At 45.8% G+C, this 12,562-nt stretch overlaps 1 protein-coding gene across 2 annotated transcripts in view; it reads left to right on the forward strand.

The window, feature by feature from the left end:
* Positions 1-12,562, forward strand: part of RECK (reversion inducing cysteine rich protein with kazal motifs) — a 129,669-nt gene that overhangs the window by 2,289 nt on the left and 114,818 nt on the right. For both annotated transcript variants that reach the window (XM_019509153.1, XM_019509152.1), the window contains exons 2-3: positions 1,274-1,348; positions 8,413-8,449. In XM_019509153.1, coding sequence (XP_019364698.1) covers positions 1,274-1,348; positions 8,413-8,449 — 112 coding nt within the window. The remainder of the gene's footprint in view (positions 1-1,273; positions 1,349-8,412; positions 8,450-12,562) is intronic.

Genomic DNA, 12,562 nt, shown 5'->3' on the forward strand with positions numbered 1-12,562 from the left:
CCTACAGGAACTGTTGTTCAGGCTGTGTGGTGGCCATGTGCATATACAAGCACATGGCAAACTTGCCTGACCAGCCTCATGTTCCCTCCCACCCCACTATATGCTGAAACTGCCAGCCTCTAGAGGTCTTTGCAAAACTGCAAATTTCATGGGTTTCTCTGCTAAAATGAGAAATCCATGTTTTCCTCGGATAAAGGGGAAAACTGTTTTTTCTCTGTTTTTCTGTGGGAAACGGAAAACCCGGATCTCTGTTCATAAGCTAGCAGATACACTGTCTGCTATGCGATTCCTTGGTCTCCAAAACACTACAGCCAGCTATCTTTGCAAGGTCATTTTTCTACATCTTGGGTGGAAAATCAGATACAGGATATATTTGCAGATTGTGGACAGCTAGTCAAACCTCTTTGTGAAACATGTTAACTGGAAGTGCTAGTCCTTTTTCTACAGGTGGGGCCACATTAGTGGCTCTTTCAGATGCAGGGTTGGGTGGTGGGGCTAGAACCCGCATTTTCTGGCTTCCTGGGTAAGTGCCATAACCACTTGGGTAACAGGGGCAGAAACAGGAGGGCCCTTTTATATTTTGTTGTTGGTGTGTATGTCTTCTCAGCATGTGTGTGTAGGCATCTATGCATATACACTTACACATCCAGGAGTAAATTGTGAGCGTTCAGTCTGCTTTCTTTAACTTGAGATATCCTTAATAGACACTCAATCTGTTGGTCCTTACCTAAGAGGATGTAGAAGGTGAGAAGGGCCTGCTTTTGATTTCCTTCCCCCCTCTCAAAGTTATCAGGAAGATAAAAGTTTTATCAGATCTAAACAGGCTTTTCAGTTACTGTTTCACTGACTCTGGTTCAACTCTTGAGATCCTGGGCTCGTTTTCCAGAGACCTGGACCTTTTTATACTGAGACTGACTCTGGAGTTAAGTCCTTCAAAGAGTTGTTTGAAAAGATTAGGAAAAACACTGTTTCTCATGTGAGCACAGGCTTAAGTCATCTTCCCTTGCATTTACAAAGGGAAGAGAGAGAAAATCTACCTCCACATCTCAGAAAAGTGTGGCATTTTTGAGAGATTGTCCCAATACCTCAAGTTTCAAATAAACTTTCACATGTTATATAAGAAGGCATTATGTGCACACAAAACTAAATCGAGAAAGTTAGGAGACAGTAAGATTAAAAAATATACAGTCTTGAGGTTTAAAGAACTTGGAAGTGTATGTATTTTTATAATATATTAAAAATATATTTCTGTCTTCTGATCTTTCCGTAACAGATATTGTCTTCTAAGAGTGATTCCCGTTTGAAGCACTTACTGCAGCGGGCACCTGAATATTGCCCAGAATCAATGGTAAACTTTAACATTTTTTAAGTAAAACTTGTTAAATCACTATTGACTTCACAAGTTCTCCAAATCTGTAAGGTCTCAAAATCATGAAACTTTGCTTAAAATTACAAAATTTCAAGATGAATTTTGAGTTAATTGTGTTTACTTTCTGGGTCTTTATCTTAGGCCACTGACAGATGTGGAAAAAACCCCAAACAAATAACAAACCAGCACTTTACTGGAAGACAAAGCACGTTAGTTTGATGTGGTGCCCTAACATCTGTATAGATCGGGCACTTCAGCAGGGCTTTTTGGTGCTTTTTCTAATAGCTGATTGAATTAGCTATTAGAGAAAAATGCCAAAAAGCTCTGCTGAAGTGCCAAATTTATACAGATATTGGGCAAGCTGGGTCAGGCTAATGCAGTGCCTCTTCTGGGTATGCGCTGTGCTCGATATGGGGACACATGCAGCTAAAAGTAAAGTTCAATTTTTTTTTCCACATCTGTAAGCAGCTGAAGTGCCTATCTACCTGGCTCAAGTGTTTAATCTTCTTTTTCAAACTTTTATTCCTGGGTATGAGATGTAGAAAACTCTTAAATGAAAGTTTAGATTCTTATGTAATCTCAAGATTCCATAGGCAAAGTGTCTAATAAATAGTATCAAGTATTGCAAAGTTTGCAATAAAATCAGAATTGATGATACTGCTGAATGCTAGTTCTTGGGATTTACTAGAGATAATGGAGGTTAAGATTTGTTTTCTGCTAAGAATAAAGCTGTATACTGGGCAGAGTTACCTTGTGGGGTGTGCTTGCCATTTTGTCTCTACGGTTGATGGCAGCCTGACACACAGCTCGTCCAGGATTGAGTTAGTTAAAAGGTGAGCGATGAAGCTGCTCTGACTGAGCTTTGGCCAGAGGTGAGACTCTGGAGAAATCTTTTTATTGGCTGTAATATAACAGTTTAAGTAATCTTTTTGAAAGTAATCTGGTTAAATACTAGGAAATTACATAATGGATTGTTGCATCTTAACTGCTTGCTTACTTGTATACCCTGAGAAATAATCATTGATATATAGATTAATTTGAAAGCCTTCTACCATGGAAACACAGCAACAATTTTACTTGAAGATAGTCAAATTTTAATTTTCATAATTTACTGATCAATTTTTATTGTTTTATATAGCATCAGCATTTCGCTGAGTTCTCAGACAAGTTGAAACCAGGTCTCCTTCTTAAAGAGTGTTCAGTTTAAGTGAACAATGTGTAGGTCTATTAATTCTCCAGCTCTAGCATTTTGTGGGGCCTTTTTAAGAAAGAAAACTCCCTAATGGGCTACCTCTTCTCCCACATTCTCAAGACATAATTCTTAATGTTTTGTTTCTGTGGGTAATCAGTGAAGAGAATGGTGGTCTACAAACCATTGTTTGAAAACTGCTGGTATAAGTAAAATACAAGATCTAATAAACAGATTGCAAGCTGGTAATAGCATTTATTTTCATATGTATTTTTTTTATTTACATAAATAGAGTAGAGGACTAGGACTTACGGCTATCATGACAGAATGTTTTCAGGAGGTACTGTAGAGCTAAGAAAAGGGGTAGCGTGGATATATAGGGGACAGGAAAAAGAAATTAGCTACTAGTTCTCCTTTTTCTAGTGGTGAATGAAATATACTTTAAAATCAGTGATGAAAAATGTGTGTGCACTGCTTAACCATGTATTTTTATATCTGGAAATGATGATTTGTTAATGATAAAAAGGATGTGGTGTTAAAGCGTACGTGTTCTGTTATCTCTTACTGGGCCAACTGTATAGTTGGGAGAAATGGTGGGCAAGCTTTTGGGGACAAAATGCCCTTCTTCTGGTCACCTTTAGTTAGATCACCTGAAGAAGAGCGCTTTGTGCCCAGAAGTTTGTCCAATACCTTGCTCAAGTATACAGTTGGTTGAATAAAAGATATCACAAAAATCCATCTTGCCTTCTGCATGCTATCTGGACTATCATGTTTGCAACACTCAGCATTTGAAATTGTGGTAGAAAAGGCATTCTAGCCACAGATTGGAGTAGGCACAGTACAGATATTATCAGAGTGGGAGGCCATGGAGAATAACTTGGAATTGTATTTAGTACAGTAATCAAAAGCAGAGTGAACTGTCTTGTGGGAAAGAAGAAGAGTACTTTTCAGCAGTAGAATGGGACCAGTAGCATCATCTTCTTCATGACAGCATTCTCACCTTCTTCTGGCTTCTGGGCTGGTCTAGTCTGGCATGGCAAGTTGATGGGCAGTTGGAAGAGATGCATAAAACGAAAATAAATTTGAATTCCTGTTTGAAGAGAAATACAGCCAGCGTTCTTTCTCTTCTTGCCATTTAATACTTTTGTCTCTGGCCCATGAGCCTCTTCACTTCTACTTCCACTATGGAATTTTCTTTTGATTCTGTCATGTTGAACTGATATGATGCTTCAGGGGTGTCAAACTCATCTCGCCCTGTGGGTCTGGACTGGCTAGAGCAGGTGCCATGTGTAGTACAGGTCCTGGATCAGCCAGGAGCAGATGCTGTGTACGACGTGTGGCTTACCTTTGTCAGACAGCGTTGTATGTGGCATCTATTCTGGGATCTGCACCACACACAGTGTACCCCCCCGACTAGTCCATGGCTGTGCCTGTGCATGTAATGTGTCCTGGACTTGTTGGAACTGGTGCTGTGTGCAGCATGGATCCCAGAGCAGCCAGGATGGGCACTGCGTGTGGTTCAAATCCTCTGCCTTGCCCACAGGGCAAGGCTGGGGTGCACTGTGGGGGGTACCCAAGGACAGCACCAGGCGATGGGACCCCACAGGTCATATCTTTGACGCTCTTGTGATACAACATGGAATAGTTAATATTCTCCCAGTGCTTGCTCAAAAGCAATAGATAGGGATGTACCGTAATTGTGATTTTTTGCAGAAAATGCAAAATCCAGCATTGCCCATGAAATATGCAAAGAAAAAACAAAACTTACCGAAAATAAAATGCTGGCTTCCCAGAGGGAGCCAGCAGTCCTCACAGTGTTGCAACTGGGCAGTGCGGCCCACTGACGGGGAAGAGAGGAGGTGGGGCTGCTGGCACACAGGGGAGCCCAAGTTGGCTGTCATCCCTGCCCCTTCGCTGTTGGGTGACTGAGAGGACTGCCTGTTATGGGGCCCTACCCCTCTTCAGCAATTGGCAGTGAGGGACAGGGCTCCATGATGGGGCGCCTTTGCAGCCAATTGGTGGTGGTGGTGGGTAGTGGGCAGCCACAATAAACCCTTGAAAATGGCAGCTGGCCCTGTGATCAGCCCACAAAATTAGGTGGCTGCCTCCTTGAGTTGGGTAGACCCCTACTAATAGATGCAGTGACTTTGCATTAAATTGCAAATTAAGTCCTTTTAAGAGGAGTTTTTATGTACTCAGTTGTTGTATCCGTACTGTGATATATTTTTTTAAAGATACCATATTCATAGGACTTAAACCAGGGGCAGGCAATTATTTAGGGTGGGGGGCTGCTTACTGAGTTCTGGCAAGCTGTTGATGGTTGCATGGGTAGCCCTGCCCCTTGACAGGTGCCTTGCTCCCTGGTTGCCATCTTGTGACCAGAAGTCCCACCCCCTAGCCCCTAACCTTTGCCACCAAAAGTCCCTCCCCTTGCCCCCAGAAGTACTCCTTTCATTAAGGGGTTTTGCCATCTCAGAACCATAAAAATACCAAATTATATTCTAAAAAGTGAACATCTACAACATTCAATAATATTTTTGTCCTGATTTATGAGTTTGTGTAGTGTCTATAGACATGATTGCACATTAGCCTAAAATGTAGTCTTACTCTTGTATGTTGTTGGGGGGGTGAGGGCATGGGGGTTGGGTATAAGTTTGTGGGGGGCTGTGGTTGTGTGGGTATGTGGGGTGTGTGGGAGGAAGTGGGTGTTTGTGTGGGGGTTTTTGGGGTGTGGCGGTTGTGTGGATATGTGGGGTGTGGGTTTGTGGGAGGGAGGGTGTAGGAGTCTGCATGTATGGCGGTGCAAGGGTGGGTGTGGGTACATGTGTATGGTGAGGTGTGCGTGTGTCACTCGCATTACAAACGCACACACACACTCCGTCTCTGTTCCTCCGTCCTAGACCCCATGCTCCTGTGGTCCGGTGATGCAGCTAGGAGCCATGTGGTGCTGGAGTGGCTGGCAGCAGGCAGGAAAGCAGGGAAATAGCAATTACAGTCAGGGGCAAGTGGCAGTGAGTGGGTACAGCAACAGCTGAACGGGAGTGCGGGGCCTGCAGCCAGTGGTAATGCGTAAGGGGTGCACGTGCACCCCCCCTAAGAGCACTGGTGCACCCCCTGAAAGGTAGCATTCCTCGCTTAGGCGACAGGCGGGGGGGGCAGGTGGGAGTGCTGGTGCCCCTTCTGAGAGTGCCGGCCAGGGAGCAGGGTGCCAGGAGAAGCGCCACTGGCACTTCTGGGCACGCCTCTGGCACTTCCGGGTCGGTGTAATTAGCTGTGGGGGGCCCTTCCCCCCTGCCCCCCGGTTACTGACTGGCTGCTGGGGGGGGCAAGTGCCCACGTAACTCAGGAGGCACCTGTGTCCTGGAGCCAATGCCAGCGGGTCCTAGAGCGGGGTGGCAGGAGCGTGGGATCCCTGCGCAGTCTCTAGCACAGCTGGTGCCAGACCCCACACTCCTGCCTCCCTGCTCTGGGCCGCACTGGTGCTGGCCCTGGGATATCAGCGCGGGCCCTGCGTTCCTGCCCAGCTGTCTCTGCATTCCTGTGTGCCCACTCTCTGCCACTCCTGTGCCTATAGCTGCCATTTCCCCACTTTCCTGCCCACTGTCAGTCACTACAGCACCATGTGGCTCCTGGCTGCATTGCCGGACTGCGGGACTCAGCAGGAGCTGGCCCAGCCTGGCCCCAAGGACTGAGGCGATTGCCCATGGTCCTCTCCTGCCTCCCCCCACACTCTGTGCCTCGTATCTGAATTCCCCTCTCCGGCAGAGGGAGGCATGAACAGCCCCAAGGTCCCAGGTCAGAAGCCTCTGCTAGGTAGAGGCTTCCAGTTCGGTGGGGTGGGGCCGGGCAGGCTTTGCTGCTGGGCTGCTTGGGTCCTGCTGCTGGCTTCCCCTGGGTCCTACTGCACCAGTGTCTTTTCATCTTTGACAGGCAGCCAGGAACAGATTAATATTAATTTTCTAAATTTTTTAGGGGCCCTGCAGCCTGGATAGAATGGCCTGGTGGGCCGGATGTGCCCTGTGGGCTGTATTTTGCCCACCCCTTACTTAAACTTTGTGGGCTTGAGTGCATAGTACGGAGAAACTGATAGTTTTACATTTTGACCTTCTAAAGTAGTGGTTGGTGCACTGCATATAATTTTAGTTTGAATGGTTAATTACCAGAGACGCATAACCTTTACTGAGTCATTCTCTGTGGCCTCAGCTGGTCCTTTCTTCAGCACATCTCTAACTTTCGTTGTACTTTATATTTCAAAACATAATAGTTCAAGTACTGCAGATATTTGTAGCATATATCATTCTCAGTTTAAACAATCCCTTCAAGTTTTCTGGATTTTTATAACCAAAATGGAACTAAGTAGTGTCCAGTATTGGGGCACATCCTTTTATCGTGCTTAACAAGCTAAAAGTTTTCTTACGCCATCTTTCCATCCACTTGCTGAGACTTGTAATTCTCCTTAATTGGTTGATTCAGGGTGGCATTCTGTTTCCTGTTGCTTGTTTAAGTGGGAGTTATGGAAGTGGCAGTTCTGTCACTTATGCACAGGTAGGAATTCTATTCCTGAATGCATAATCTTAGGCAGGTAAACAGCTATGTTGGTGCATACCTGGGCGCAACTCCTGGAAACAACAAAATGGTGGAGGATGCTTTCATTTTTTAACCCCTGTAGTTGAGGGATTAGGTTAGTCAACTGACAAGCTGGAGACTCAGGTTCTAGGGCAGCCTTGCCCAGAGCGGGTTTGAACTTGAGTTTTTCTGACTTCTTAGTTCAGTGCTCTAACTTCTGTGGTACCAGATGGGTATCATCCAAAATCTTGGCCAGCATTCATTTTGAAACTGAGCCATAGCCCCTCGCATTTGAAGTTATTGGGGAAAAATTGATGGATGCCAGTGCAGACATTTTTACCTTAATAGAAGCAAGGCTCCAGGCTAGAAGACAACACACCCTAAAGGCAGTAGCTGTCTTGCTGAGCCACCCCCCAGGCTTCCGTACTTTCTTCTTGTCTCATGATTCTCCCCTTCTTGGCAGCCCAGGGGCAAGTTTCACAGGGAGCACCAGTAAGCAGCTTGGTTAGTGCCTATCCTGTGTCAAGGTGGTTAGAACACTGTCCTGAGAGATTCATGTTCAGACCCCATATGGAGATGGAAGGGGGCTTAGATGTGAGGTGCACAAAACTGAGCACAGCACTCTAGATGAGGTCTCACCAGTGCTGAACAGAACAGGAGAATTACTTCTCATGATTTGCAGGTGATTAGCATGTTAATGCAAACCAGTATGCTAATTAGCTTTTTTTGCAATTAGAGCACAGTGTTAGACCATAAGCTAAATATGAGCTACTATAACCCCCAGCTCCTTTTCTGCAGTACTGCAGCCTAGTCCTTTTCCCAGTCTGTATGTGTGCATACAGTTGTTCTGTCCCAAGGATTTCATGTTTGTCCTTACTGAATTTCTTTGATTAATTTCAGACAGTTTCTCCAATTTATTAATGTCATTTTGAATCCTGTCCCTACCCTCTAGAGTCTCTGCACCTTCACCCAACTTGGTTTTTAGAGAAAACAAGTGTAGAGGTCTTATATTTAAACCTTCTTGATTAATTTATCTTTTAGGATCTTTCTTCCATCTGTCTTTTTATACAGTTACCCATCTTCATGCTACCTGAGCAAAATTCTGTCTTTGTGGTTGGAAGCTCCTTCCCAGCTCCTTAGAAGTTTGTCTAAATGCCTTGAAATTTGCACCATTGGTAGATTAGTCATTCTGCTGTTCTATTCTGAACTTGAGTATGAATGTAGTAGAATGTCATGGTCTGTCACTGATTAAAAATTTACTTTTGTTTAATTGCATTTTACTTTTCAGGGAGAAGTTTGGGGTTGTATAAATTCTTCTTTGCCAGGTAAGAGACATCAAAATATTATGATTTATATTTTGCCTGATTTAAAAAAAAAAGGTTTGCTTCAATAACAAATGCCTCTAATTTCCAGATTGCATGAATAGAAAATAGTTAAACTTTGATATATTTCTGCATAAGATGCAGTTTTTTGTTTGCTTGTTTTGCACTGTGGTGCTTTAACCCATAGCAAAAATGGAAGGCAAATGTGGCCTTTTCCTCATTTAGAAAATATTCTGTATGGGAAGTATAGTATATTCACATTTGCTTAAATAACTTAGCCGTTTCTTTGGGTATGGCATAGAAAAGGATGGTCATATTTGTCTTTCAGAAGTAGGTAAAAGCCTTGATTGAGTGCACCTTTGCCTTTTTGAAAGATTATTGAGCATGGCATCCTTGTCCTAGGCCCAGCACTAGATGTCCTATTATTGTCCAATATTTTCACGAACTGTTGTCCCTTCTGACCTGCATCTTTTGTTTTTTTTTAATAAATGAAACTAAGTAAAACTCTTATTTGGATTGCAGTGTCATGTAGATTTAAAACATTAGTGAAACAGAGTAGCAGTTATTAGGGATGGTGCTTTAAGTCCCATTTTATTTCTCCTGAACAGTCGGATCTTATTCTGCCTTGTTACCAAATAGTCCTAGTAATCTTTTCTTGTTCATTTTGGCTGCTTGCAAACATTAAAAAAACAAACCAACCAAAAATGCTGTATCAGAAGCAGCAGTGTATTAGTTGGATCCAGCTCTGCAGCATCTGTAAAGATTGGGCACTTCAGCAGGGGTTTATTGGCACTTTTAGCTGAAGCTGATTTGATCAACTATTAGATAAAAGCACCAAAAAAGGCCCCACTAAAGTGCCTGATCTTTACGGATGTCAGACGAGCAGAGCCCAGCTGACATACTGCCTCTTCTAGGCATGCATGGAGCTCCTTGTGTGAACAGGGCAAGTTTAAAGTCAAGTGCCATTTTATTTATTTATTTATTTTTAATGTCTACAAGCAGCCTTTGTGTCAAAGAAACTTGGACTAAAATTAGCATATGCTAGCTGAAAAATGGAAGGATGTTTTACAGCCTGGCTGGTCACTAGTGATTGATTGATTGATTTTTGTAATGAGGTTTTCTTGTTCTTGGGTGTCAGTTTCAGTAGACTCAGATGCACCATTTTTTTCACTTGGTCTATCCACTGATTTAGTGGTTGGTATACAAAACCTAAGGTCTAAGAAATCTTGTAAATCTTACTCCCTTGCCTGCTGCTGATTTACTATGTAGCCTTGCTTTATACTACTTATTTTTGGTGTCAACTTTCCAAACCAGAGAGACCCAGAAAATGGGATCCCCTGAGGTTTTCCTGCCTTAGTTTTCCCTCCTAAGATTCCTCAATTTCATTATGTCTAACAAAACTGCTTTGCTGCTGAAGCACCCCCTGTTGGCATGTACAATACTGCAAAACACCCATTTTTGTTTTCCCTTCCTCAGCCCCAAAATCCGTGGGTTTTTTTCCCACAATTAAAATGAAATGCCACTATATATCTATATCTGTGTGTGCATGCACACACACACAAAGACAATGTTTATTGATATATTTACAATTTCAAAACAATTTGGAAGCCTGCCAGTGCCTCAATCACTGTAATAACATAACTTCTAAATACCTATAAATGTTGGTGTTTGATTTTGGGTTTTTTCTCATGGTAAATCCAGAGCTCTCCCTGCCCCCTTCCTTTGCTCACCAGGACATGGATCCAGCTGTGGCTGTCCCCTTCCACTGCTTTGTGGTGCTGAGCAGCCCTGATTATACCAGTGTCCTGCTGGTGCCCCTCACTTCTCGCCCCCTCCAGCCCTGCTGGAGGGGGCCCCCAGCTGCCACAGCTATGGGGCCAGGGGCCTGGGTCCACAGCTCCCTGCCCTCTACTACAGCAGTGCCTGAGCCCTGGCTGCTGCATGTGGGAGGCAGTGGCTGCTGTGGTGAAGCTTGGCTTCCCCTCTCCCATGGGCAGCACAGATGAAGCAAATTCTGGGGGAGGTGTGGACTGTCCTCTGTGGGCTCAGGCTGCCTACCCTGCTGTCCTCTCCCCAGGCCCTCCACAGCCCAGCAGGCAGGACCTGGCACAGCAGACTGAGGTGGGGAGGCTCATTGCTGCTGCTGGGAGCTCTGCGCTGCCATGGTGAGGTGCTCCCTGCCCACCTGGTAGCATCAGGGGGCAAAACTCTGCACCACCACCCCTAGTGCTGCTGGTGGGCAGGGGGCGCCGTGACGTGGCGGCATGGGGCTCCAGGCAGTAGCATCCAGCTTCCCTGTCTGGTCCCACCCACTGGTTTGTGGAGGCCCTGCAGGGAGGGCAGCAGGGTGGGGAATCTGAGCATACAGAAGGCAGCCCACCTCCACCCCGTGCACAGATATGGGGGCATGTGCCCCACATGGCCCCCCTGGCAGTGTGCAGGGAGCGAGCCCCCTGCCCCCCAGATGAGCTCCCACAGCTCCATCCCGCTCTCTGCCCAGGCTCTGTGGCTGCACCACTCTGGCTGAGCAGCATCCCCAGCTTCTGCCCTACCCAACTCAATCCTTCACTATGGGGGCCTCAGTACCCCGCCCCTGCCCTCTGCCTCTACATACCTGCAGGGAGCTGTGGGACCAGATCTCCAGGCTGCCTGGGGGCCATGTGCATGTGTACGTATGCATGTGCACATGGCATCTCTTGCCTGACTGCCCTCCTCCTGCTCCCCCCAGCCCCTTGCGAGCTGGAACTCTGCCATCCTGAAAGGGGAAACCTGCCTTTTTCTGCATGTTTCTCTTTAAAATGAGAAAACCTGGGTTTTACTGCATTTTTCCATGCCAAATAGAAAATCCAGATCCCTGATCATTACACATAGTGGAAGTGCTTACAATTGCAACACATTTTTCCATTTATTCCAGTTAATGCACACACTCCTTAAAAGTCCTGTACAAGGTATATTGACACGCATACCCCAGTTCTGGTGTCTCCCACCTCTCCCACGGCTGCTCTTCCATCCCCTTTGTGAAACTGCTGCACCAGCTCAGGCTGAATTCCTTCTTCAGCAGAGGCAGGGGCATCCTTTTTGTTGGGCCGGTCAGTCAGTCGGCCAGACTCTTTGCCCCCTTGCCTCTCAGCCCTCCAGTTTGGAAAGTTCATTGCGTTTCTGCCGTCCCACATTATTTCCCTGGCCCTCAAATCCTTTCTGGAACAGGGGAAGTCAGCAGATGAATCCTTCTGCTGTTCTCTTGCTTTTCCAACTCTTTGGGTTTGGTTTGGTGGCATGGGGAATGCAAGTCCCTCTGCTGCCTTGTTGGCTTTCAGCCTTTTGGCTTAGTAAGGTCTGTAGGCAGTTCTTTCAGCTGCTTCCTTAGCTTTCTCCAAGGAACACATACAGCTCTGGGAATTTCCCATTGATCACAGCTATCTCCCTTTTTCTCTAGTTGTCCTGGATGCTTTCTTTGTCTCTTAAGTCTATCTGGGAAGCCCCAGGCCTGCCACAGAGGAACTGAACCTACTTTATTCAAAGGTGTTAATCTTCCTGGGCCATGAGGATTTTTTTTTTGTAGTTTAATGTTTGAATGTAATGCAGGACGCGTTGGGAAATTTGGTCGTCACACCAGACGACAAAGCTAACATGTTTAACGATTTCTTTGCCTCCGTCTTCCTAAGTAGGGACCAGAACAGCCACCTCCCTGCTGGGCCTCCCTCGGGCCCCAGGGGGGCACACCTGGGCCTAGGGTTAGCGAGGATTTAGTTAGGGAGCTTCTGGAGGGGCTGGATGTTTTCAAGTCAGCCGGTCCGGATGATTTCCACCCTAGAGTTCTAAAGGAACTGGCCGAGGTCATTGCAGGTCCCCTGGCACGGCTTTATGAGCACTCGTGGTGCTCTGGAGAGGTACCGGAGGACTGGAAGAGGGCCAACGTGGTTCCCATCTTCAAAAAAGGGAGGAAGGAGGACCCGGGAAACTATAGGCCAGTTAGTCGTACCTCGATCCTAGGCAAGCTGTTCGAGAAAATTATTCTGGCACACATCCAGGAGGGGCCAGCAGGGGACTGCATGCTTAGGGGCAACCAACACGGGTTCATCAGTGGGAGGTCCTGTCAGACCAACCTGGTGGTCT

The sequence above is a fragment of the Gavialis gangeticus genome, unplaced genomic scaffold (genome assembly GCF_001723915.1).
Source record: "Gavialis gangeticus isolate Ggan-Ray unplaced genomic scaffold, GavGan_comp1, whole genome shotgun sequence".
Lineage (NCBI taxonomy): Eukaryota > Metazoa > Chordata > Crocodylia > Gavialidae > Gavialis > Gavialis gangeticus.